Source organism: Punica granatum, chromosome 4 (genome assembly GCF_007655135.1).
Source record: "Punica granatum isolate Tunisia-2019 chromosome 4, ASM765513v2, whole genome shotgun sequence".
NCBI lineage: Eukaryota > Viridiplantae > Streptophyta > Magnoliopsida > Myrtales > Lythraceae > Punica > Punica granatum.
In genome coordinates this window covers 15,782,223-15,805,757 of record NC_045130.1, presented here as the reverse complement: position 1 = coordinate 15,805,757, position 23,535 = coordinate 15,782,223, and the positions used below count along the sequence as shown (strand labels likewise).

The 23,535-nt window shown below is 35.2% G+C and overlaps 1 protein-coding gene across 1 annotated transcript; it reads left to right on the top strand.

The window, feature by feature from the left end:
- The first annotated feature begins 14,947 nt into the window (after nt 1-14,947).
- LOC116204580 (NADP-dependent D-sorbitol-6-phosphate dehydrogenase-like) lies at nt 14,948-17,321 on the top strand. Its single transcript, XM_031536732.1, has 6 exons — nt 14,948-15,251; nt 15,605-15,699; nt 15,786-15,903; nt 16,036-16,165; nt 16,439-16,658; nt 16,798-17,321. Exons 1-6 carry the CDS (start codon nt 15,059-15,061, stop codon nt 17,026-17,028), a joined length of 987 nt encoding a protein of 328 aa, XP_031392592.1. The 5' UTR covers nt 14,948-15,058; the 3' UTR covers nt 17,029-17,321.
- Nucleotides 17,322-23,535: the final 6,214 nt, after the last annotated feature.

The window sequence follows — 23,535 nt, the reverse complement described above, 5'->3', positions numbered from 1 at the left end:
ATTGAGCGGGACCCTCCCCGAGTGGTTCGAGATCTCTTTATTGCGAGAGATTTTTAAGTGATCCCATCTCGCCACGCAATATGGAGAAGTACAAATTAAATTGTAATAAATTAAATAATAAGTGTTAATTACTCGATTAATTATAATAAATTTTTTTAATTAAAATAATTTTATTGATTCTTTCTCACCACATCATTATGAGATATAATTATTTAAAATTCTCCCTTATTAGCACACAAAGAGGGAATAAATTTTGTTCCTCTTCTTCCTTCCTTCGTACGTGAGATAAGGAATCTTTTGGCCCTGAATTGGGAGGTGGTCATGTATCAGTATTTATGGAAAGAAAACTTCTGCGCTGACTGACTTCGTCGAAGTGTGTCTTCTTCCACACAGCATTCATTGTCATCCTTTGCCGCTAGGCAATTTAGCTAGAGCTGCCACACTCGTCTTTGTTTAATTTGTGTAATTAGCCATTTCACATGCGTGTTCCTTGGGATTATTATCAGTGATGAAAAGTAGAATATTTTATTGTTTCATTTAGTTCCGTCTTAAAAAGATGATTTTTTATTATAAAATTTACTTTTAAATAATTTTTTAAGTTATCTATTAATAAAATATATTAAATTCATGAGTAATTCCTACTAGATTATTTTTTCCAATTATTAAAGTACCTTACTATATCAAAATAACACTAAATTTATATCAAAATTAATGTAATTTTTTTATTCTTTACGGTTTATGAAAGAACTGTTAATTTTTAAGTATGTAAATTATAAAAGACATTTCAATAGTCATAATTTACTTTACATTTTCTAGACATAATAAAGCACTCCTAAAGTTTAAAATTTTAGATTTACTTACTATTTTTATTAAATTTGCGTAGTCTATTGCATTCATGCACCATATGTTGTGCATAACATTTTCTTTAAGTGTTTTGTCTCGAAAACATGCATTTATAATATTATTTCTAAATTTCTCTACAATAATTTATTTTTTCATGTCATTTAATATTCTTATTTATTTAATTATTTAAGGACAATTATTTTCATCAACTCAAATTATTATTTGTTGTTCAAGGTCGATTGTAGATGACCTACCTTTGATTCAATTAGGAAAGTGGTTAGTGAAGGAGAGTACAAGCAATCCATTACAATCTAATTACAAGAAAAAATAAGATTTTCATTATCCATATAATATCGGGAATATGATTTTATTTTTACATTCAATCTATATATAATAAAATGGATCTTTTATTCACTAAAAATTATGAGCCGATTTGTAAATCAAGTTCTTGATAATTTGATATACTTAGTCATTATTAATTAAGAAACATAAATTCTATTTAATTTATATTTTCACCTTAAACTATTTAAATACATTAAAATGGATTAATTATTTATCAAATTTAATTTTAATATATTTTTTTCAATATTATGTTATTTATAATTGTTATATATGTCAAACAATGAATCATTGTATAATAAAATATTGTAGTTTCAAAACATTCTTATTTTTTGCCATCTAAATTAAAATTTGACTCCACTATGGATGACCTCCTTTGACTCTATCAGGAAAGTGGACTAGTAAATGATCGTGCAAGCTGGTTTTGGTACAATCTAACGCATATAGGAAGAAGGTTTTTATTATCAATATAATATCATGAATATGATTTTATTTTTACATTCAATCTATGTATAAACAAATGGATTTTTTTTCAATAAAAATTATGAACTGATTTGCAAATCAGTTCAAAATTAATTTGACATACTTAATCAATATTAAATTAAGAAAACATAACTTTTATTTAATTTATATTTTCAGTTTTAATTATTTAAACACATTCAAATAGATTAATTATTTATCAGATTTGATTTTTTTTTCAATATTGTCGATTATGTTGTTATATATGCCAAACAATGAATTATCTTATAATAAAGTATTTTAATTTTAAACTTGCTTTTTTATTGCCATCATCAAAATTTGTTCTTTTCGGTGTTCATTTTTTAGTTTTAAATTTTAACTTGAATACTATTTGAAATTTTGTGACCTAAAATCTGGTGAATGCAAAGTCACGGTGTAATTGGCATATTCTAATAAATATTTCAACTATTTTATATTAAATTATATACAGATTATTAGATAATACAAAATATATGTAGATTATTAGATACTTATCATGCATTAATTAGTATTATATTATTCTTTTGAGAATTTTAATGGTTTAATTAATGTGATGGTCAATAAATGTTAATCGCGTAATAAATGAAAAGTGATTGATTAATATCATGGGCATGTGAAGGGTGGGCGATGAGGAGATGAGAATTTGGCAATTGGAGCAACGATGTTAATGTATCTATATATATATATATATATATATAAACTTGAATTCCTGCGCATTAAATAGTAGTATAATTATAAATATGTATAATCAATCCACATTAATAAAATATTTATCAGATAAATAAATACAAAGTAAAGATAATTTAATAATACTAATGTAGAAAGTAAAAATAGTGAAGAATCTTAAATAAATTAATTATTTTCACATTATATTAAGGTTTATATAGTATAAAACCAATTTTGTATGTTATATACATTATGTACATTTGTAATTCTAAAATCCACATTAACAAATATTGTTGAATTCAATTTTTTATATTATAAATAAATGAAATTTTCTATCATAATTTTTGCTTTTAAAGTCCGTGCAACGCGTGAATCTAAAAATTTAGCTGTCTTGTATCATTTTGCAATTATAAATTTTGCCCCTTTAGTTACCCAAAAGAAAAAAGGAGTGAGACCTGATCTTCCTCTCCCTTCTTGCAACGTGAGTCGTATGAAGCTCGGGACCGTTAAAACAGTGGCGCTGCGGCTCGGTACAGCGTAGACTATGCATGTGAGGAACTACGAAATATTTTGTTGTCCACAAAAAAGTTTTTCCATTTTGCTCGGATTGCCTGACGAGACAGGTACATTCGGTAGAATTTTGTTGTCCACACGAGAAGGAAGACTACAATGGAAGTATTATATGATACCGTGTGAGGCCATGGCCGCTTCACCTTTCCAATCACGCTGTGAAGAAACCAATCAGCTCTTCACAGGACATATTGATATGAAGACACTTGGTGAAGCGAATACAAGGCACAGAAACTTTGCACATGGCGTGTGACCAGTACTCCCCACTTCATTCCAAAAGTTCATTCTGAATAGAGAATGGAGGCGTATTGGAGTTGTATACATTTTCGCTTGCAAATCAAGAAATTTTATGCTTTGACTCACCATTATGAGACTATTTATACCCTTTATTAGTTAAATTTTCTATTTCCTTTTACTAAACCTATAAACGTTTCTTATAATTCTTTTTTTTTTTAAATTCGTTTTTTCCTATTTTTTTCTACTAAACTTATAGACTTTTCTTATAATTCTTTTTTTTTTAAAGTTCGTTTTGAAAAATCATCTGTTGGAGAACAAATTGGCCGATATATGAACCTATTAACTCCGTCTTATAAGCTCATGGAATTGTTTCATATTGGATTCATTTGAACAACAGAGCTGCCTGTGTTGGTGCTTTGGAGATTATCGACTACGAGAGATATTTGCACTACGTACGCAGATATCAGGTGAGCGTAAACCTCAACTTTCAATTGTATAATCATTCGGATCATACTTGGGTACCAATTGGTGCAATACAGACGTACATGCGTTTAATAATTCCGTCTTCTGGTTAAAAGCTTATTGGGAAGTCACTTTATCATATTAACCTTATAACGACAGAGACCGCGTTCAATGTTTGGAGAATGCATTATTGTGCATTCGAGGTCGAGACTCTGATCAAAACATAGTAGTCTAATAAGAAGGTGACACGAGACGCTGAAAGTTTAATAATTGACAACTTTAGAAAAACATGTACATGTGTCTCTTAAACAATGCACGTACGTCACCATTCAAGGAACCTTCAGGTTTGCATAAAAGATTGTGCCTGCAATGATCAGTACCTTTCTTTCCTTATCTTTTGTTGATTGAGAGTACCCCTTCGCTTTTTGGTTGGTTGTTATAGCAGTTTTAACAGTTAAAGTTGGGCCTCTTGCAAAAGTTCCTTATAAAATACGTTTGATTAAATAATTCGCCCAAAAATATATATATAATTTTTTCCATTTTTATGAGAAATTCATGAACCTAGAAAAAGAAATACAAAAATAAGAAATAAATGGGTACAAGAGTGCTGTGCCATTGTACCAACTCCTTAACTGCTAATTTGAATATGCAATTTGCAGCTGCAGGTGGTGTAACCGAGCGGAGTATTGGCAAGGTTAAGCACTGGAAAGCTTAATCTCATCTTGAAAAAGAGGCTGATCGAGTTTTGTGAGCTTCATCGCAAGCTTTGCCGTCGTCAAGTGACTTGATTTTAAGTGTACTCAAACAAATCTTTTATTCATAAGAATGAGGGAGATTAGAATTCAAAATTTGAAGGTACGGTGAAAATAAAGATTCATGAGATCAAATTGACTCAGAATGATGAATTAATAAAATATATAACACAATTCAATGTTTTGGCCATCTCATTTGTCGAAAATTATGTGATACGGTAATCTCTTTTCTCCTTTTCTTTTTTCTTTTTTCTTTTTTTTTTCAACTTACAGGAGAGAGCATGTGAACTTAGTAGAGGGATAGAGGGAGAAAATAAAACAACAGAAAATTCCTCTCCTAGATATTAAGGAGAAATTTAGGTACATTTAATTATTTGTATATACTTTCTAATTAACAAAGAAAATTTCTCAGCAAAGAAGAAGAATGTGTATCTTACAATATTCTTGAGGCTTATATAGTGAGTTTCATTTTGACTCTCTTTAATATTATTTAATAGATTATATTCAATTTAAATAAATGAAGGCTAACAGAAACGTTTTAATATAAGAAACAATAAAGGTCTTCATTTATTGAAAGGAAATTACTCTATTTAAAACCATATATAATATAGTTATGATGTCGTTTTTAAATACAGATTGCTCCTACAACTTTTTTTCTATTTTCAATGTTGAACTGATTGTGTTTTTTTTTATTTAGTTAGCATTAAACCTATTAAATCAGAATATAGCTATAATAGAAAGAAATAAACTCAACATTGAAGGCAAAAGAAATCAATATACTATAATTTTTATCAACGAGAAAATCATTATGCTATATTTTATTTATTCAAATCCTATTTGTATGATGATTACATTTACCATATAATAAGAAAGAGAAGCAAAAAAAAACTCTATTATATTTAAAAGCATGGTAAAATTGTATAGAGTAATTTAAGTTACCAAGATAAAATGCACCAATTTATTATAACGTATAGATATTCTTAAATAATATACTATATTTTTATTTATTTAAATCCTAATTATTTGATTGTTATTTTAAATTAATGGTTTTAAATTTAATCATAGTAAAAATGTACGTATAGGTTATATGAAATCCTTAACTGTACATATTGAAATAGATGTAATTATATTTCTATGAATTAATTATATATATATTAATGTATTAATTTAATATCATAACATTTCACAATTTGACCATAACATATTACTTAATTCACGATCTATCCATACTTTTATTAGCTTGTAGTCAAGCTTATATATATATAGTTGCTTCATCCAAAGTAGGGAGCATAAGGCTCTACCAAACCCTTTGTTTTCAGATAATGTATTATTTGAAAAGACTAGGGCAAAGTGCCCACCGCGGAACCAAAATTTTTCCGATCAATAATATTGTAATTATAATTTAATGAATTATGACACATAATCTTAGTATATAATAATAGAATTGAAATTATGAACTCTTAATCGTTAGTAAAATTTTCGACTTATTATAAAGTATATCAATAAATATATGTTACATAATACAAAATCTATATCTCATTATACTTTTTTCCAAATTTTATTTCTAATAGTTAGAAAAACATCTTTTTATTTCAATATGTCACTTTGTTCAAGCGATATTGGTTTAAGATATCGAAATATAAGAAAGAATTTTATTATATATTTAATAAAAAATCATTATGATATATTAGGGATTTGTTATGTAGTGAGAAAAGTATTATCCAAAATTTGTAAATGATACCACAATTACAATATGAATAGGAATTCATGATGAGAAAATATATAGGAAGATAAAATATGATTAGGACATAAAAGTTTACGGGTGCTCAGATAGAAATGTAAAACTCATTATACAAAAAAAAATGAATAAAACTTTACAAAATCAAAGGGCAAAATTTTCTACAATTATATGCTATATAGAAGAACTTATGGCATAATGTGGCAATTTAAGATAGCTTCACGCAAAAATCAGTTTTTATATATTATATAGAGATAGATACCATAAACTTTGACTGTAATAATGATAGATTTATAACTTAATTTTAATAATTTTAATAAAAAATATGGTTCCAAAATTATTTTCGAACATTTATTCCTATAATAAAATTATTAAATGAATTACTAAGAAAATGATTTACTATTTTTGAAAATTTTAGTAACTCTTAAGAAACCATATATATATATATATATAACAAATTAATTAATAAAAAAACCTCACCTACACAATGACCATCTTTCGCTGGGCCACATCCCCTCTCAAGCAACCCACCAAACTTCCCCTATCACAGTAGTCCATAATAACCTAAAGCCCATATTTTGACAAGAAAAAAAAATGCAAGTAGCTACCCCTTATTAAATCACTTTCCTTCCTATGAACTTTTAAATTAATTTTCACTTATTTTAATGATAAAATATAAAACACTGTAATTTACTTTTTATGTTGCCTCACGTTAAAGGGTTTGTTTCTCTCTACACACGTGAAAAGGAGAGAGAATACTTAAAGAAACAATTAAAAATATATAAAAAGTGATATATGCAATAATGAAAATCACCTATGAGAATACTTCCTAAAATCACGTATGAGAATACTTCCCATAGGTGCAGTCGCACAGTCCGCATGGCCAAACTTATTTAACCTGTTGTTTTGTAGGGTGGTTAAAAGGGTCATGGGAAATATTCAACAAAGTCTAGAACCCTCTTTATATATATAAAAAAAAGTATAAAAAGAAAAAAAATACGAGAAAATAAAAATGAAAAATGGGGCCGTGTTAGAGCCCGTTACTAGCTTTGTATGACCCTGACTTATATGTTCCATGAACATAATGGGTGGACAGAGGATTATGGAGAGTAGTCGAGCGAAATCCGTGCACCCTCGTTACAAAAAGTAAGTATAAAAAAGAAACAAATTTATAGTTAATGATGATTCTATGATAATATAAAATAACAATATATATACAAAAATAATAAGATAACTTTATACCTAACAAGTCGATCGTCCTATATGTATCGATTCACCAACAATTAGCCAACACGTAATCAACTAAAACAAAGCCAACGATATATATTTAATCACACCCAATTAGATTAATGTTGTAGCGAACATGAACAAAGCTTTATTTCTGGATCAAAACGATGAACATGAACAAATTTTATTTAATGATTTATTTCCAACTTTGAAATCCTGAGCTCCTCTCTTTGCTTTAATTCTGTCCATATTGAAATCCTCTTCAGTGAAACAATTAGGTTGGGTCCATCTCTTCACTAGTAATTAGTAGGGTAGAGCGAAGGAACTGAGTTCAAATTCCGTTGGCACAAATCATTTTTGTACATGTCTACTATATATATATATATATATAGAGAGAGAGAGAGAGAGAGAATTTTCGGACTTATATAAATTGGAGATTTTTGGATTTCTTGAATTTTAAACTTTTTTTTATATGAATAGGAGCTTTTCGAATTCCGTGAGTTAATTCATTTGAAATTCTATGAATGATGTAACTGTATATATCATGTCATTTTAAATTTTCACGGGTCATGATTTGAAAAGTCATTCAATCAAGGCCCATGTTCATTGGTTTGTGCAAACTACATTAACTGAAAATTTGAGGGAGAAAAAGAATGAGGTATTTTTTGAAACTAAAAAAAAAAACAAAAAGGCACGAGTGGAGGACAATCATAGTTTGAAAAAATCTTGAGAAAAAGAAAGTCTAAAAAAATACAGGTCCACTAAAATTATCGAAGAAGACAAGCACGTTTTGATTACGCAGTTTTAATAAGAATGTAGGTTAAATATTATATGTTATTACGTATTAACAAGTTAGAAGTATTCAAATACAAAAGAAATGTAATGAACGTACGTCATCTGAAAAGCAGCCAAAAAGGAATAATCAAACGAAGAATCAATCGTTAGCCCTTCCTGGTGTTCCAGAGGTGATTCCTCTCGGTTTAGTTCGTGTTAGTGGCTGGTATGTATTGGACTGTGCCTTTTCGACTTTGACCTGCTCAGAGACATGTGATCATGCACGGTTGTTGTGTGATGTGCGGCTTCTTTTGTTAGTCTATTTCCTAATAAGGGGTGCTTCTTGCCCAGTAGATTATGGACATTTCGTCATCGGCAGTGTCATGGTTGCATCCACCCATTGTTATTGCTTGTGTAGTCAGGGATGATGTTCACATCCATGGGTGTACGGCCAATTTCCCATAAGTAGTCTATAGTCGGTCGCCCCGGTGACGCTCAATGTAAATAATGGGGGTTTGAATAAAAAACTTTATCTTCGACCAAAAAAAAATGAAGAATCAATCAACCATTATCATATATATATATATATATATATATATATATATATATAAGCTGGAGGACGATAAGAACAAGCGCCATGGCATTAGTTTCTTAAAAATTTGATTTCATAGTTGACTTTGATAACTCTATTAAATTAGAGTTATTTGTACTTTTTTACGGGTATAATAGGAGCTAGTTTACCGAGATAAAATTAGTTTGAGTAGTGTTTAGTTTATTTTCATTCATTTGCATTCTTAAATGGTTGGAGTTTTTATTTGTTTTTTATTTGTTTTTAGGTGATTTTTGGAGTCATTTAGTTAATCGGTCTTTTGTAACTTCTAAGTTCTTCATTTTTTGGAGAGGTTTAACTCGAATAATTGGTGTAAATTGCATATGAATAGAAAGATTATCAAGTCAGGAGTGCAGTGGTTTAAACGGTTTGTCAATCGGAGCTCGGATGAGGAAGATATAGCCAAATAAAGTTCAACGCAGGCCAGAAAATACTGATCCAAGAGAGCTCGGGCCACGGATTTGGAGGCCCAGGCCATGGCTGATCTGTTCACTCGGTCGAAATTCGAGTTTCTTGATATCCTGCGTGGATACCAAGCATATTTGGAGGAGGAAATTAAGAGGGAGATATATTGATTTGTTTGGGATCATATTCTTGGGTTTTAAGAAAGACATCCCTTATTGCATAAAATAGGAAATTGAATTTTGATTTCGAGGGAAATTAGATATGGTGAGATATAGATAGGATTTTGTATCTTTCTCCTATAAAAGCAAGAGTAGCCGTGATATTAGAGTGTGGACGGTAGAAAAGAGAAAGGCACCATAGAGAAGAAGTCGACTTGAGTTTTAGGGAGTTTTCTTAATACTTTTGTGGATATCTTTTGGATTTAATGTCTATGTTGAATTCATTTATGTCTTTTCTAATTCTTATGGGCTAATTTCATATGCTATGATTGCAATTGAACTCGTATGTAATTAGTTTGATTATTTTCTTTTGAACTGATGAGCTCATGATTCTAACATATTTAGTCTATTTTCGTGCTTAATACATGCAATTGCCTGATCATCAATTGTATTAATCTCAATAGTCTAGATGAACTCGAAAAGGGAATTATAGATATAGATTAGGAGTAGACTAGCCTAAGATCGACTTTGATAGATAGTTTCGATGGCAGATTTGGATTTATGATTGATTTTTGGGTATGAGAGAAATATATCTATTCACCTTAGCTAGCTGAAGGGTTGGTACCTAATGAACTTGTATTAATTCGGTAACCATAGAAATATATGGGATCAGTTTGTGTAAGTATTTTCTTGAGTGATTTGAAAGAACCTTAAGGATAGTTAAGAACATAGGTTAGTAGATAGGATTTTAAACGAATTAGGGATAGAGGGAGTAGCTCAAGTTAGTTGTGTGTTGGGGAAAATTGTAATTTTAGGCCGCCTCACCAGATCGTTGATTGTTCTTGATTTGTTTTATTTTATTTTCTTTTAATCAATCGATCTTTGATTTGCTTAACTTCGATTAAGTTGTGAATTTCGATCGCTAGTGGAGCTTTAGATCAAATTCTCGTAGGAACAATACTCTATTCATTACTTTATTACTTGTCACGGCCCGTGCACTTGCGGGGTTTAAAAACCGTCAACTAATTATAATATTATGTCAATTAACATAGATAATCACATATTCAATAAATCAAAAAATTGAAAAATGAAGTTTGATATAATAATTATAAATCATGATGTTTTAATATATGTATACATTTTTAAAATATATATATATATATGAAAATAAATTTACGATATCCCTTATCTATTTTTTCAATTTTCTTTTGTTAATCATCTTTTTATTTGTCACGCTAATTTTGTTCAGTTTTATGACTCTCGCCTTCCTTTAATTTGTTAATTTTCCAGCTTTACATATATTGAAATCCTCCTCATAATATGAAGCAGTTTCATTTTGTTTTAAGCCTTCCGTCATTTTATATTTGTTGAGATCTTACCTATATATGTTCTTCAACATTTTCTTTTTTGTTAATTATGATATTTGAAGGATAAATTAATAAATGAAATACTTTTCACTTCACGTAAGATTCAAACTACAAATATTTGTGAGAAATATATCGTCATTAAGCACCAATATACAAAACATCAATTTTGTATAATTTTTTATTTAAATAATTATTATTATCTACTACATATAAAATACATAATGGTGTGGTGAATGAGATTGTTCTCACGTGCGATGCACGTGATCTTATAGTAGTATATATACATATATATTAAATATGTTTAATTATAGGGGTTTTTACCTAAAATGACTCATGGTTTGTCCGTTTTGTCAAATCTATTCTATACTTTTTTTTTGTCAAATATATCTCATGGTTTACTTTTTGCATCAAATCTATCCGGACGTTATCTTTTCGGTCAACATCTAATGGTCATGCTGACGTGGCACGTGAAGAGATAGTGAGCCACACTTGCCATGTAGGCGCCACGTCAGCACGACCGTTAGATGTTGACGGAAAAGATAATGCCGGAATAGATTTGATGCAAAAAGTAAATCATGGGATAAATTTGACAAAAAAAATATATGATAGATTTGACAAAACGAGCAAACCATGGGTTATTTTAGATAAATACCCCTTAATTATATGAATACTATTCTTTTTTAGGGTGTAGCTATTTTCACACCCTTAATGGCTAATGCACCCCATTTACTATGCATTAGACAAGAATATCCTAAATTTAATAAGGCATTAATTTTTTTTCCCCCTTTTCCCATTCTTCTTTTCCATTTCCTGCTCTCTCACCAAAAATGGTATTTCAGGCTCTGTCCTCTTGTATAATGATAGACATATTTCTTTCTACAGAGGAAATTTTTTCCTTTAAAAAAATACAAATATGTATAAAATTATATTTTTTGCAACAAATGTTACACAATGCCTTCTCAAAACATATTCCCTGGAGTTTGTTCATCAAATTATCTTTTACTAGAAAAGATGGAGATGATTAATACTTACTTTTTTTCAATAATAATCATTACATTACCTTCCTCATGCACACATAAGTATGATGTTGGATCAGTAAAAGATTAATAGTCCTTGACTCTCGAAAAATTCCTTCATCGGTGATTGTGAATGATTGAATTTTTCCTATCTTATTAATTGGAACTTTTAGAACTTGTAGGATCAAAATTGACTTGAGGCATTTCTACTGAAAAAAAAAATTTGACTTGAGGCCAAATTTGTAAGATCAAAAATGTCTTTCTTGCTAATTAAATCTTATTATTACCACTATAATTTGAGAATACAATTCGACTATATATATTCATACGAAAATTCTTGTACAATGCATGAGTTATTGCCTAGTCTTACTAAAGGTAAGGAGAAACACGGACAAGGAAAACTAAAAGCTTTTAAAATAAAAAATAAATAAATTAAAAAAGTATTATGCAGTGAAATAGTAAATACTCCTATTTAGGCTATCCACAAGGGCGAATAAAGATATATAATACCGGTTTTTTTTTGAGAAAGGAGGTGTAGTGCAAAGGTTAACACCCTCACCTGGTAATCTAGAGGTTTCGAGTTCGATTCTCATCAGTGGGACTACCCGTGCCCCTTTATTTAGATTTCCTTTCAATTTTCTTGTATTAGGCCGTAAGCATCCTATTGTAACTCGAAAAAAAAAAACGTGACGTTTTATTCAGTTATGAATGCTAGGTTTACTTCCGTAGATCACATTGTTTTCCTTATATAGTAATCATTAAAAAAGGGAAAAAGTTTGCACATAATAAGGATAAATCTAGATAAAAAGGGAAAAATATTTTTTAGATGTAATAACTGGTCAAAACATAGTAATTGGGTCATTAGACCCAACAGACCAATCGAGTTATACCACTATCTTGTCGAGTCAAGTTTAAAAATACTGAACAGAAAGGGCGAATATTTTTTTTTAAAAGAAAGTATATAAATAAAAAAAATTTAGGAAAAAAAGAAGGAAGGAAGAGAATGGGGGAAAAGGTCCCTACCTGCCAACCCCATCCCCTGAAATAACAGTCATAATTGTATTTATATTATATATTATATGAAATTATAAAAAAATAAGAGAGGGCCCTATCTGCGGGTGGGCAAAACCACCATACTCGCACCATCATGCAAGATAGGACTAGTTTTAATTTCACCGTACCGAAATAACATTTTTAATTGTATTCATATCATATATATTATATATAATTAGAAAAAAAACAAAACAAAACAAAACTAAAGAGTGGGCCCCATCCACGAGTGGGCAAATCCACCGTACTCATCCCATCCTTCAAGACGGGACGAGTTTTAATTAAAAAAATTAAAAATTAAAAAAAAAAGGGAAGGAAGGGAGTGGGGAAAAGGGCCTCACTCGCTACCACCGTCCCATCAAAACAACAGTTTTGATTGTATTTATATTGCATATTATATATAATTAAAATAAAGAGAGGGATCCACCTGTGGGTGGGCAAAACCACCATCTCCAGATGAGATGAGTTTTAATTCCATTCCGCCAAAACAACAATGTTAATTATTGATGAATAATTATGATCTCAATCAACTTTACTTGAGGAATTTGGCCAGAGGAAATAAATATCTTATATAAGGCAGCACAGAAGAAGAAAAGGCAAGAGCGAGGAAGCTCAATTGAACTGATTTTTTAGTTTTGATAAGATTTATATTATATATATGATCTCAATCATTTTTACTTAATGATTGCCCCAGCCTAAATGAATTGCTGGCACCGTCCATGCCCGTTAGTTTACACGCAGTATATTCACGTGGAAGTGGGAGTTAGTCGAGGGCAACCACGTATCCGCTGACATGGGAAACAGTATAATGGGGGTTAGGAAAGCAATAAAAGAAACGGGCACATGTCCCTAGCTTTAAGCTAAAGATATGTCAAATCTTTCATCTATGGAAGACTGCTCGTCATGGCGAAAGGACAGATATCATATCATGTGCTACATTACGGCCTTGCTCACCGGTATGGCCGGTATTTGGAGCCATTTGGTTTTCCTTATCTGGTCGATCAAGAGCCATATGTTTACTTGTTATTGGAGTGTATTTCTATTGATGGGTCTAGAAAAAATGTACACGTAACTTACTCATTTAGGATATACAGTATATTACCACCTGTTTAATTTTGTGGCCTGTGTTCTCACAAGATTTTCTCATTAATTTCGGGAATTCTGTGTGTATTTTTTATTTAAATCATGATATTCGAAAGTTTAATTAGGTTCCAATTAATTTAGTTGAGCCAGGTTGGCTTACTAAGAAGTGAAGCTCTCTCGGCGTGAATTTTCTGCATTCACAATGACACGAACTCGAGAATTTACTTAAGCAGAACATGCGTCGAACCGCTTGAACCAACCCACGTTAGTGATGCTTGTTTATACGTGCCACGTATCGCATGTACTTAGCAATTGACTACAAGTAGACTTCCAGTTCCGTACTCAAACTTAACTACGAGATGAGCATCATCTTGTTCCACATTCGGGGGTGGGGGTGGGGGATAATTGCTACAAGGTGGACTCCCCTCTTCTACTCTCAAGCTAGGATTGACCACGAGTTTTATACTCGGATTAACATTCGGGGGTGGGGGTGGGGGATAATTGCTACAAGGTGGACTCCCCTCTTCTACTCTCAAGCTAGGATTGACCACGAGTTTTATACTCGGATTTGATGTGGTGTTAACTTACACGTGCATGTAAATACTCTAATACTGTGTGACATTTTCATTGATTTGAAATGACTGAGTCCATTTTTAATTAAAAAACTCAAGCTGTGGATTTGATTTTCCTAGTATATTTTTCATTGATGTTTTCATGTAAGATTTCAACTCTCAACACTGTCAAAGTATTCTAATTGTAATAGGTAGTCGAGTGGTACTAGGCAATGTCCCTCAATCCGCATGATAAGAGTTCAAGTAGTAGAACATATGTTGTAGGTTTTTGAAGAGAGTTTTTAAGTTACCTCCTTGCTTTTCTTCAATTATTGGAAAGGTTTTATGTGGTTCTAGTAAGAAATAGAGGAAGATGAAATAAAGCAGCATGAGAAATCCTAAAATAAATTAAAATATATAAATTTAAAAAAAAAAAAAGAGCTTCGCCGCCTTTGGTTCACCAAAAATAATAATTATAAAATAAAAAAACCCAAATAATTTAAAAAAAAGAATATTGGTTATAAATTTGTGGAGCCCATTTGTTTTGGTTGTATATTTGTGGAGCCCATATATCTTTTTTCTATAAATACGGTCGACATATCCCCCTTCGTAGCAGCACAACACAACACATACCAGGAACAAGCAAAAGAAATCTTCTCATCGTAGAGGCTGAGAGAAAAAGAGAGAGAGAGAGATAGAGAGAGAGCTAGTAATGGCACCAACTCTTAGCAATGGCTTCTCCATGCCGGCGTCCCTGAACTGTGATTTCTCGAAGGAAGTCACCCTTAACAGTGGTGCCACGATGCCTATAATGGGCCTCGGCTTCTTCCGGATGGAAGGGAAGGATATCAAGGACCTTCTCTTCCATGCCATCAAGATTGGTTATCGTCACTTCGACTGTGCTGGTATGATATACCTTTTTTTTTATTTATAAGAGAGGTCTATGGATCTGGTATAAAAATAAAAAGTACGATACAAATTTAAATTCTTTTCATGTTCACTCCTAGACAACAAATTATATGATGTAATCACCTTTTAATCACTTTTTAAATTATTAAATTTTAATTATTAATGAATAATTAAATAATTTATTAATCATTCAACCGTCAAAAAGCTGATTGACAAGCTCTTTTAAGATATAAAAATAAAGTAAGGACTGTGAAGAGGACCAATATAGACCAATTAGATACCTATGATTTCCGATGACGCACCAAATATACGAACGTCTTTGTTAAGCTGGAGACGTTTTTCTTTGCAGCCAAGTACAAGAATGAAAAGGAAGTTGGGGAGGCACTTGCGGAAGCATTCCGGCTCGGCCTTGTCAAGCGGGAGGAAGTGTTTATCACCACAAAGGTCGGGTTTTTTCCCGGTACTGAAAACTTAGACCACAAGGCGCTTTCTCGTACTCGTCTTATAGTTTCGAATTTTTCATGATGCAGATATGGAACTCGGATCACGGTCATGTGATTGAGGCCTGCAAGGACAGCTTGAAGAAGCTGCAGCTGGACTACCTGGACCTCTACCTCATCCACTTCCCTGTTCCCACGCCCCACACTGGTACTCCAACACATCTACCTTCTCATGCTCGTATATGCTTGACCGAACCGAGCTTTGGAAGCGTAGTATAGCCTCGCGCTAAATTATTACTACTCGGAATTTCTGATGTTGTCTTGTAATTCCATAACGTAGGAATTGGAGCCGTGGCGAGTGTGTTGGACAACGGAGTCCTGGACATCAACACCACCATTTCACTGGAAAGCGTTTGGCGTTCCATGGAAGCTCTCGTCGACATGGGCTTGGTCCGCAGCATTGGCTTCAGGTTCGGCTTCAGTTGGAACCGAACGGAAAACAGAAATACGATGGACCCCTATTAAAATCTAAGCGGACTTCATTATATTTGAAAATAACGAACGAACTGAACTAGTTTCGTACGTGTTCCCTGGTTTTCAAGTTTTTCCCTCATGCAACACACAGAAAGGGAAAAATTAAAGCACAACACAGCTTCCTCCATCTCGATGCTTATCAATGATCTCTACAAACCAAAATACAACGGATTATTTTGGGCTCTAATTAGAACTCTTGAATATTGCAGCAACTATAGCCTCCTCCTGACGAGGGATTGCTTAGCTTACTCCAGAATAAAGCCGGCGGTGAGCCAGCTGGAGCTCCACCCCTACTTCCAGCGAGAGTCTCTCGTCAAGTTCTGCCAGAAACACGGGATCCGTGTCGTGGCCCACACTCCTCTGGGAGGCTCCACTGCCAACGTCGAGATGTTTGGGTCAGTCTCGTGTTTGGAGGACCCTGTGTTAAAAGTAAGTTTACACCAATATTTTCCACCAGGGTGATATGAGCCCAGTGAGTCAAATGTTTTCCATCGGACTGTACATAAAATCCCTGACAATTTTCCTGCAAGTCGGTCGATGGGTTCTAACTGTATTTCGTGAAAACCAGGGCTTGGCGAAGAAATATGGGAAGTCCGTAGCTCAGATTGCACTTCGATGGGGTATACAGCGAAACACGGCAGTCATACCCAAGTCATCGAAGCCTGAGAGGTTGGCGGAGAATTTCGCCGCGCTCGACTTCGAACTGGCGGAAGAGGACATGGAACTGATAAAAGGTCTGGACAAGAACTACAGGACGAATCAACCCGCTAAGTTCTGGGGAGTCGACATATACGCATGAATCTGGAGTACTCAAAATGGAAGAGAGATCTTCTTGTGCTGTGCTGAGTATAAAAATAAGGGTAATTTCAGGAACTGCTGGCTATCTATTGCAGTCTGTAGTTGGGATTATGTAAGTATATTTCCTCAAGAGTCAATAAGAACATATATATACGGTAGCGAGTCGTCGAATGTAATACTATTGTAATAGTAGAAGGTCCCTTGTCATTGGTTTGAGCTCGAGATATAGAAGTTTTATCGTTGATGTTTGGCTAAAATGGACTTGTTATATGAGATATGCTACTACAGAACTAAGTTGATGCCATGGCAGTTCAAAAACTGCCGCTGTATCCTTTATTTGCTGACAACCTCGCGGCATTTTGAAGTTGCCCTCATCTTGGTGAATACGCGGCAGTTATATGCACCATTAACGGCAGCGCCCCATCGTGCCATTGTCGGGAACATTTGGGTAAGAAAGGAAAAGAAACAGAGACGACTCTGTTCTCCATCACCGTTTGCCTCACGGCAGCTTTGAAGGCCTCACGGACGGCCATTCCTGTCCTCGCTGATAGCCATTGCTCCTTCTCTTGCTTCTCTTTCTATTTCAGTCGCTTCTCTCCCATTCTTTTTTATCACCTCTTTCCTCCATCTCGAAACTCGCCGACTGTTTTAGCTTCGGCCATTACCGACCACCATGTGGTTGCAATCTCTCTCTCTCTCTCTCTCTCTCTCTCTCTCCTGTACTATTTCTCTCTTTCTGCTGATCATAGTGTGCCATCACCGATCAGCTTTGGCTGTTTTTGTCATTAGGTCCTTTACCCAACTTGGAATCCAAGTCTAATTCTCACTGATTGGCGAAAATCTCTTTGCCCTTACGGACCGTCATCTACTGGCTTCCTTTTCTTTTGGCTCAAAAAGATAAATTAAAGCAGTTGATCCATGGAATGCTTGGCTTAAAGGGGGAAACCAAATCATGTTATTTGTCTGCACAAATGTGAAATATTAATTAGTCTGCAGAAAACAACATACGATTCTCTGATGTTAACTCAAGTGAATGTTAATATGTTTGCTGTGAAATAATTTAGTTCATATTCTAGCTGTAGTACTTGCTTGCAAAGTAACTTATTTTCTCAAGTTGTTTGCATCTCAGCAGGTATCTAGTCCTGAGGATGATAGCTCCGCAAGAAGGTTCGTGTGATCTGATTGACCCTCTCGAGCATTCCTTGCATGCATTTCATCGGGTCTCCAAATCGGACAGATTGAATGTGGTAAGTTTCTTCCACACACTTATACTGCATGTTTCTTTTTCCCCGGAGGAGCATGCTATACTTAACTCCAACAATAGCGGCAGTCGATGCAAACCCATGGTTGATTTAAGAATAACGGGATGATATTGATATCATTGATTTTTGGGACTCGGATGTGTTCTCCCTAGATTCCGCGTTCAACCTCCGGCTTTGACATGGCAGGTATGATGATTGCCAGGTGCGCCATGGAACGGTCCCAAGAATGTGTAAGGGCGGAACCACTAGCCGTCCCCACCAGACTAGCTCGTAGCACCACGGTCCCGGAGATCAATAGGACTAGCCGGCGGCGGGATTTCCTCGAAGGTATAGATTGATGGAGTGCGTGATGATTGATTGAGCTCAGATGATGTCACGGCCACGAGGGTAAGGCCACTTTGATTCTCCCAGCACATGCGTGTGATTTATAACCTTGCTGGAGAAAGACGACCCAGAAGCCAGTCTTGAGGACAATGCCGCCATGAAAACCAGAAGACCCTCGAGGTATGGATCTCAGCCTTAATGAAGCCTAGAGGAATTCGCGCCTTGGCCCAGAAGCCAAAGCTCGGATGGAGTCCAATCGCTGCCCAGAAACTTGAACTGGGTAGAGAGGATAGACACCGAGAGGTACGGCGGGTGCAACGAATTAAATTGTGTACTTGAAGTGCATAAATATAATGAAAAACGAAATGTAAAGGGCAGGAATGTAAAATACCGGAAAATAAAGATATATAAACGTGCGTTTTATGTGAATGTTGTCGGAGAGTTACAAATGGTTGCCTAATAGCCTAATTAGGTAAGTCAAGATCATTATTACATGGAATAAGGAAAATATTCATCTAAGGAAATCACATAATGTCATGACTTATTTGGGTATCTTACACTAACTCTAAGTAACAATAAATAAATTTTCCTCGCTCATGACCCTTGCCTTCTTGAGGGATGTCCAGGTTCATCATTGCCTCGGTTAGGAAGATCTTCCCATCAACTTCCATCACGGGCTGCCAACCCCAGCCTTGGCTGTCCAGTTCGGGTTGTGCCACAGCTTCTCAGGTCAGGCATTCCTCGAGCTTCAATTGCGGGTCTCTCCTCCTATCTGGGACTTTGCTCGCTCGGGCTGACCTTCTCGCGTGCATGGGTTGTCCAATAATTACCTAATTACGTTTCGTGGGCTCCAAACTCCGTAATTGACACAAGATGCGGAAATCGGGTGTAAACAGTATGGAAGAAAGGTAAATATAAATGTTGTATAGTTCTGTTTCTACTATACAATTCAAACTAAATCATCTCTTAGTGCCGTTGTATTGCCTCTGTTAGGTAGCAGTGTTTCTGATATATTTATGCTCCTTTCCGGGTACATTTTAGCTCAGTTCTCATTGCTTTTAACATCTCTTTTGCAGCCGGTAATCTCTCTCTTCTTCTAATGTATTTCAACTTAGTTTTGGTGCATTTCAACACGTATTTTCCTTACGTTAGTCTCATGTATGTTCTCGTGTTACGGGTATCTTCTGCTTCTTACCTGGTTCATTTCAAAGTAGTTTTGGCTAGATTTAATGCTTTTTTCCTTAATATTGTTATTGGGACACATAATATTTCCTTAACATTTGTTTCTCTTTCGCTCTCTTTAAGTCTTCAATATGTACTCGCTCTTTGCTATGAGCTTACATATATAAGCTTTTGAAAAAGCTTTTTTGGAACAAAAATCGAGTTTCCTTTAACTTTTTGCTATAAAAATCAGATTGTTCGTGTCCACTTTATTTTTATTTCGTACGTTAAGTAAAAACCAAACATTTTCTTGCCTTGTTCTTATTCTATTGACAAGCCTTTGACTTGAAAACTTTTGCGCTGTCTTGTTTTAGGACGAAGAAATTGAAAGCGGTGAAGAGGAAATGAAAGAAAGTACGGAAGAGGAAACCAATAGCGATGAGGACCTCTCTTCCATACTAATGACTAGCATTGTTAAGAAGGGGAGTAAGAAGGCATAGACTTATATAACCACCTTGCTTCATGCATTATTTGAACTAGTTCTTGCGCAGGCTCATGTATTTGATTAATCTTTTTATAAAATATATTTTAAAAATACAATGAAATGATGGATTGCATTTCCGTATTGTAAATATATTTGCCTATTGAAAGGAAAAGAAGAGAAGTCACAAATATACATTATTCAAAGGATTGGGTCGGTCCATCAACCACAAGGCCGGGATTCGAATGGTCCATCAACCACGAGCCGAGGGAATGCTAGAGAAGTGTACGTGGAAGTTTTACTCTAATAATTTTGGATAATTAACTCATACATCTGAATCTTGGCGAAATTTAAAAAAAAAAAAAAATACCGAATCTTCGGGGTCTTTATACTTATTTTGGTCAGAATCATTGGTCGAGCAAGCTCATGTCCTTGAGCACATGTTTTTTGTTCTTGGTTTCGTTTTCTTCTTCTATAAGGCACCCAGTGTTTCTCTCTATGAATACTATTATTGTGAATTTCCTATCTCGAAGAGCCAGATGGGTTAAACGAACCAGCTGCCAGCCCCATGGCCGGGCCACCGCTGAAGAGCAACTGCAACTAGAAGCAAGGGTAGTATAATACTAGCGGAGAGATGGGGTAGCCGCTGGGCCTGCAGCCAAGCGACAAACTCGGAGGCAGGGGCATTGAACTTGAAACTGTCCTTTGATGCCGTGCCCATCTTCCCTCTTGCTGGGCGAAGGATCCTAACGGGAACGTTCATTCTCTCTTTTTCGCCAAAATGTAACCATGGAAGAAGGCGTCCTACAAAGAGGAAGAAGAAGAGGACGATGATTCTTAAGTAGGAGCAGCTTTCTTAACCTGAGCGAAGACTCTCTGTCTTCGCTGCCTCGCCTGGACCGATGGATCGGGCGGAGAAAACAAAAGGGTTAATGACACAAACAGGCACGTGGTTCTCACTTTGTGCCACATCTAGCACGCGATCGTTAAATTACATAAACTGACATGGAGAATGAATTTTGTGTCAATTCTAACATTTTCGTCAATTCCATTGAAAAGCTCCATTAAGTGCTGGCTTGGCACTTTTGCTGGCCCACCACTACAAACGTGGAGCTTAGCTGGCAATCGATAGGCCCCACCATTGACTCAGAGCCCCTATTTTCCTCCAAAAGGCTATCTTCTTCCCCATCCTCTCCGCCCCTCTTCTCCGGTGACGACAGGCTCGCGAGCCGCTCCAACTTGCCCAAATGTCGTTGTTGCATGCCAAGAAGAGGTCGACTTTGCCGAGGGGCTCCAAGGAGGTCGACTTTGCCAGGCCGCTCTAGCTCGCCGCTCCGCTCCACCTCCGATGAGGAGGTCGACTTTGCCGAGGGGCTGAGCTTGTCTCACCTGTCAAGCCACATATCCACGACAAAGTCGGTCAATTTCTCGGAGGTGGATAGGCACGTGGTTGAGATAATTACGGCATTAATATATTTCACCAGGAGCTTACGGTTCTTAAATAGAACTCTCATGATTCAGCTCTTTCGCTTTTATATATCATAAATTGATGAAGAAATGGGAAGTACTTAAGTATATTTAAATGTCGGGTCAATTACTAGAAAAAGCTTATGATAGATTGGAATGGAGCTTTCTACATCAAGTACTGGTCTATTTTGGATTTCCCGAGGCATGGATCAAGCTCATCGTGGAATGTGTGACCTCAACAACAATTTCTATCTTATTTAATGGTGGCTGCCTCGACAAATTCAGACCATCTCGAGGAATCCAACAGGGGGACCCGCTGTCCCCATACCTGTTTATAGTATGCATGGAGTACCTCTCCAATATGTTCGAAGATGCAGTCCGAGACAAGAAATGGTCGAATATCCAACCTTCATGAGGCTGCTTTGGATGTTCCCATCTACTTTTTGCGGACGATATAATCCTCCTGAGGAAAGCTAATATCACAATCCAGATGAAGTTCGGGTCCGCACAGTAACAAAGTCATGCTGGGAAAGCTTGTGGAAAGGGCAATGTCAGAAGATTCGCCTTGACAAAACTAATCAGACACAAATTTGGAAATCAAAGCCCAGATCAACTTTGGAAGGGTTCTGCAACTTGAAATGCATTGAGAGCTGGTCTTCAAGTTTGGGACAGAGGATCAAAATGGGTCATCGAGAATGGAACGACACATGGGTGGGGCAGTGTCTATTAAGGAGCTATGTTCATGGACCACTACCCTTGTTGGAAGATTCTCGATCGGTGGACTCGATCATTACGAACACTAGGGGATGGGATTTCGGTAACATCCCTCTCCTTCTATCCTCTGAACTCTGGGAAGCTATTCGTGGCATCCCTATTTACTCCTCCAACGATTGTGAAGATCATTTGGTTTTGGGCCACTCAAGGAATGGCTTTTACTCAGCAAAATCTGCCTATAAGCTTCTCCTTAACAGCCCGAACCCTCCACCTCTAGGGAAGTGGTCTTGGATATGGAAATGCTTAGTTATCTCGAAAATACAACACCTCATCTGGTTATGCTGTCATGAAAAATTGGCAACCCGTGCCCATCTTGCTGCCATAGGCATACCGGTCGATCCAAGTTGCCCTATATGTCATTGCCAGGAAGAGACAATCCAACACATTCTGAGAGTGTCCTCTAGCTCGTGATTTCTAGGAAAACGCCAACATACCTTCATCCAAGCGAGCTACCTTCTCTATTCCATTCACGGAATGGCTTAGGTTTAATTGTTCATCGTCCCATTTATCAACCCCGGGCATTCCTCGGAAGTAATTTTCCCAGTTGCCATTTGGAACCTATGGAAAAATCGCAACGTGTTCTCGATAGGGACCTCCATTTCCTCACCAACGAGCTTGTTGCGGAATTCTGGGGTTCTATAACTGATAAAACCACTGCTCCAACCAAGAACATCATGATCAAATGGAATCCCCCACCTAAAGGTTTCCACCCTCTGAATACGGATGGGTCAGTGGAAGGCAATCTCGGGAAAGCAGGAGGAGCTGGTGTACTTAGAGACCACTATGGCAACTGGATGAATGGTTTCATAATGAACCTTGGTCACACTTTCACTCTCGTTACCGAACTTAGTGCGCTTAAATAGGGACTTCAGATGACTGTCTCTTGTGGCGTTCGAAAATTATGCGTACAATTAGATGCTCAGCTGATCTATGATTGGATTCGGGGTAATAATGTGTCTAATTTATTCTTTCAACCTATCATAAATGATTGTAGGGAACTTTGCAATCAGCTGGATGTACTTCACCCTTTGCATATGTA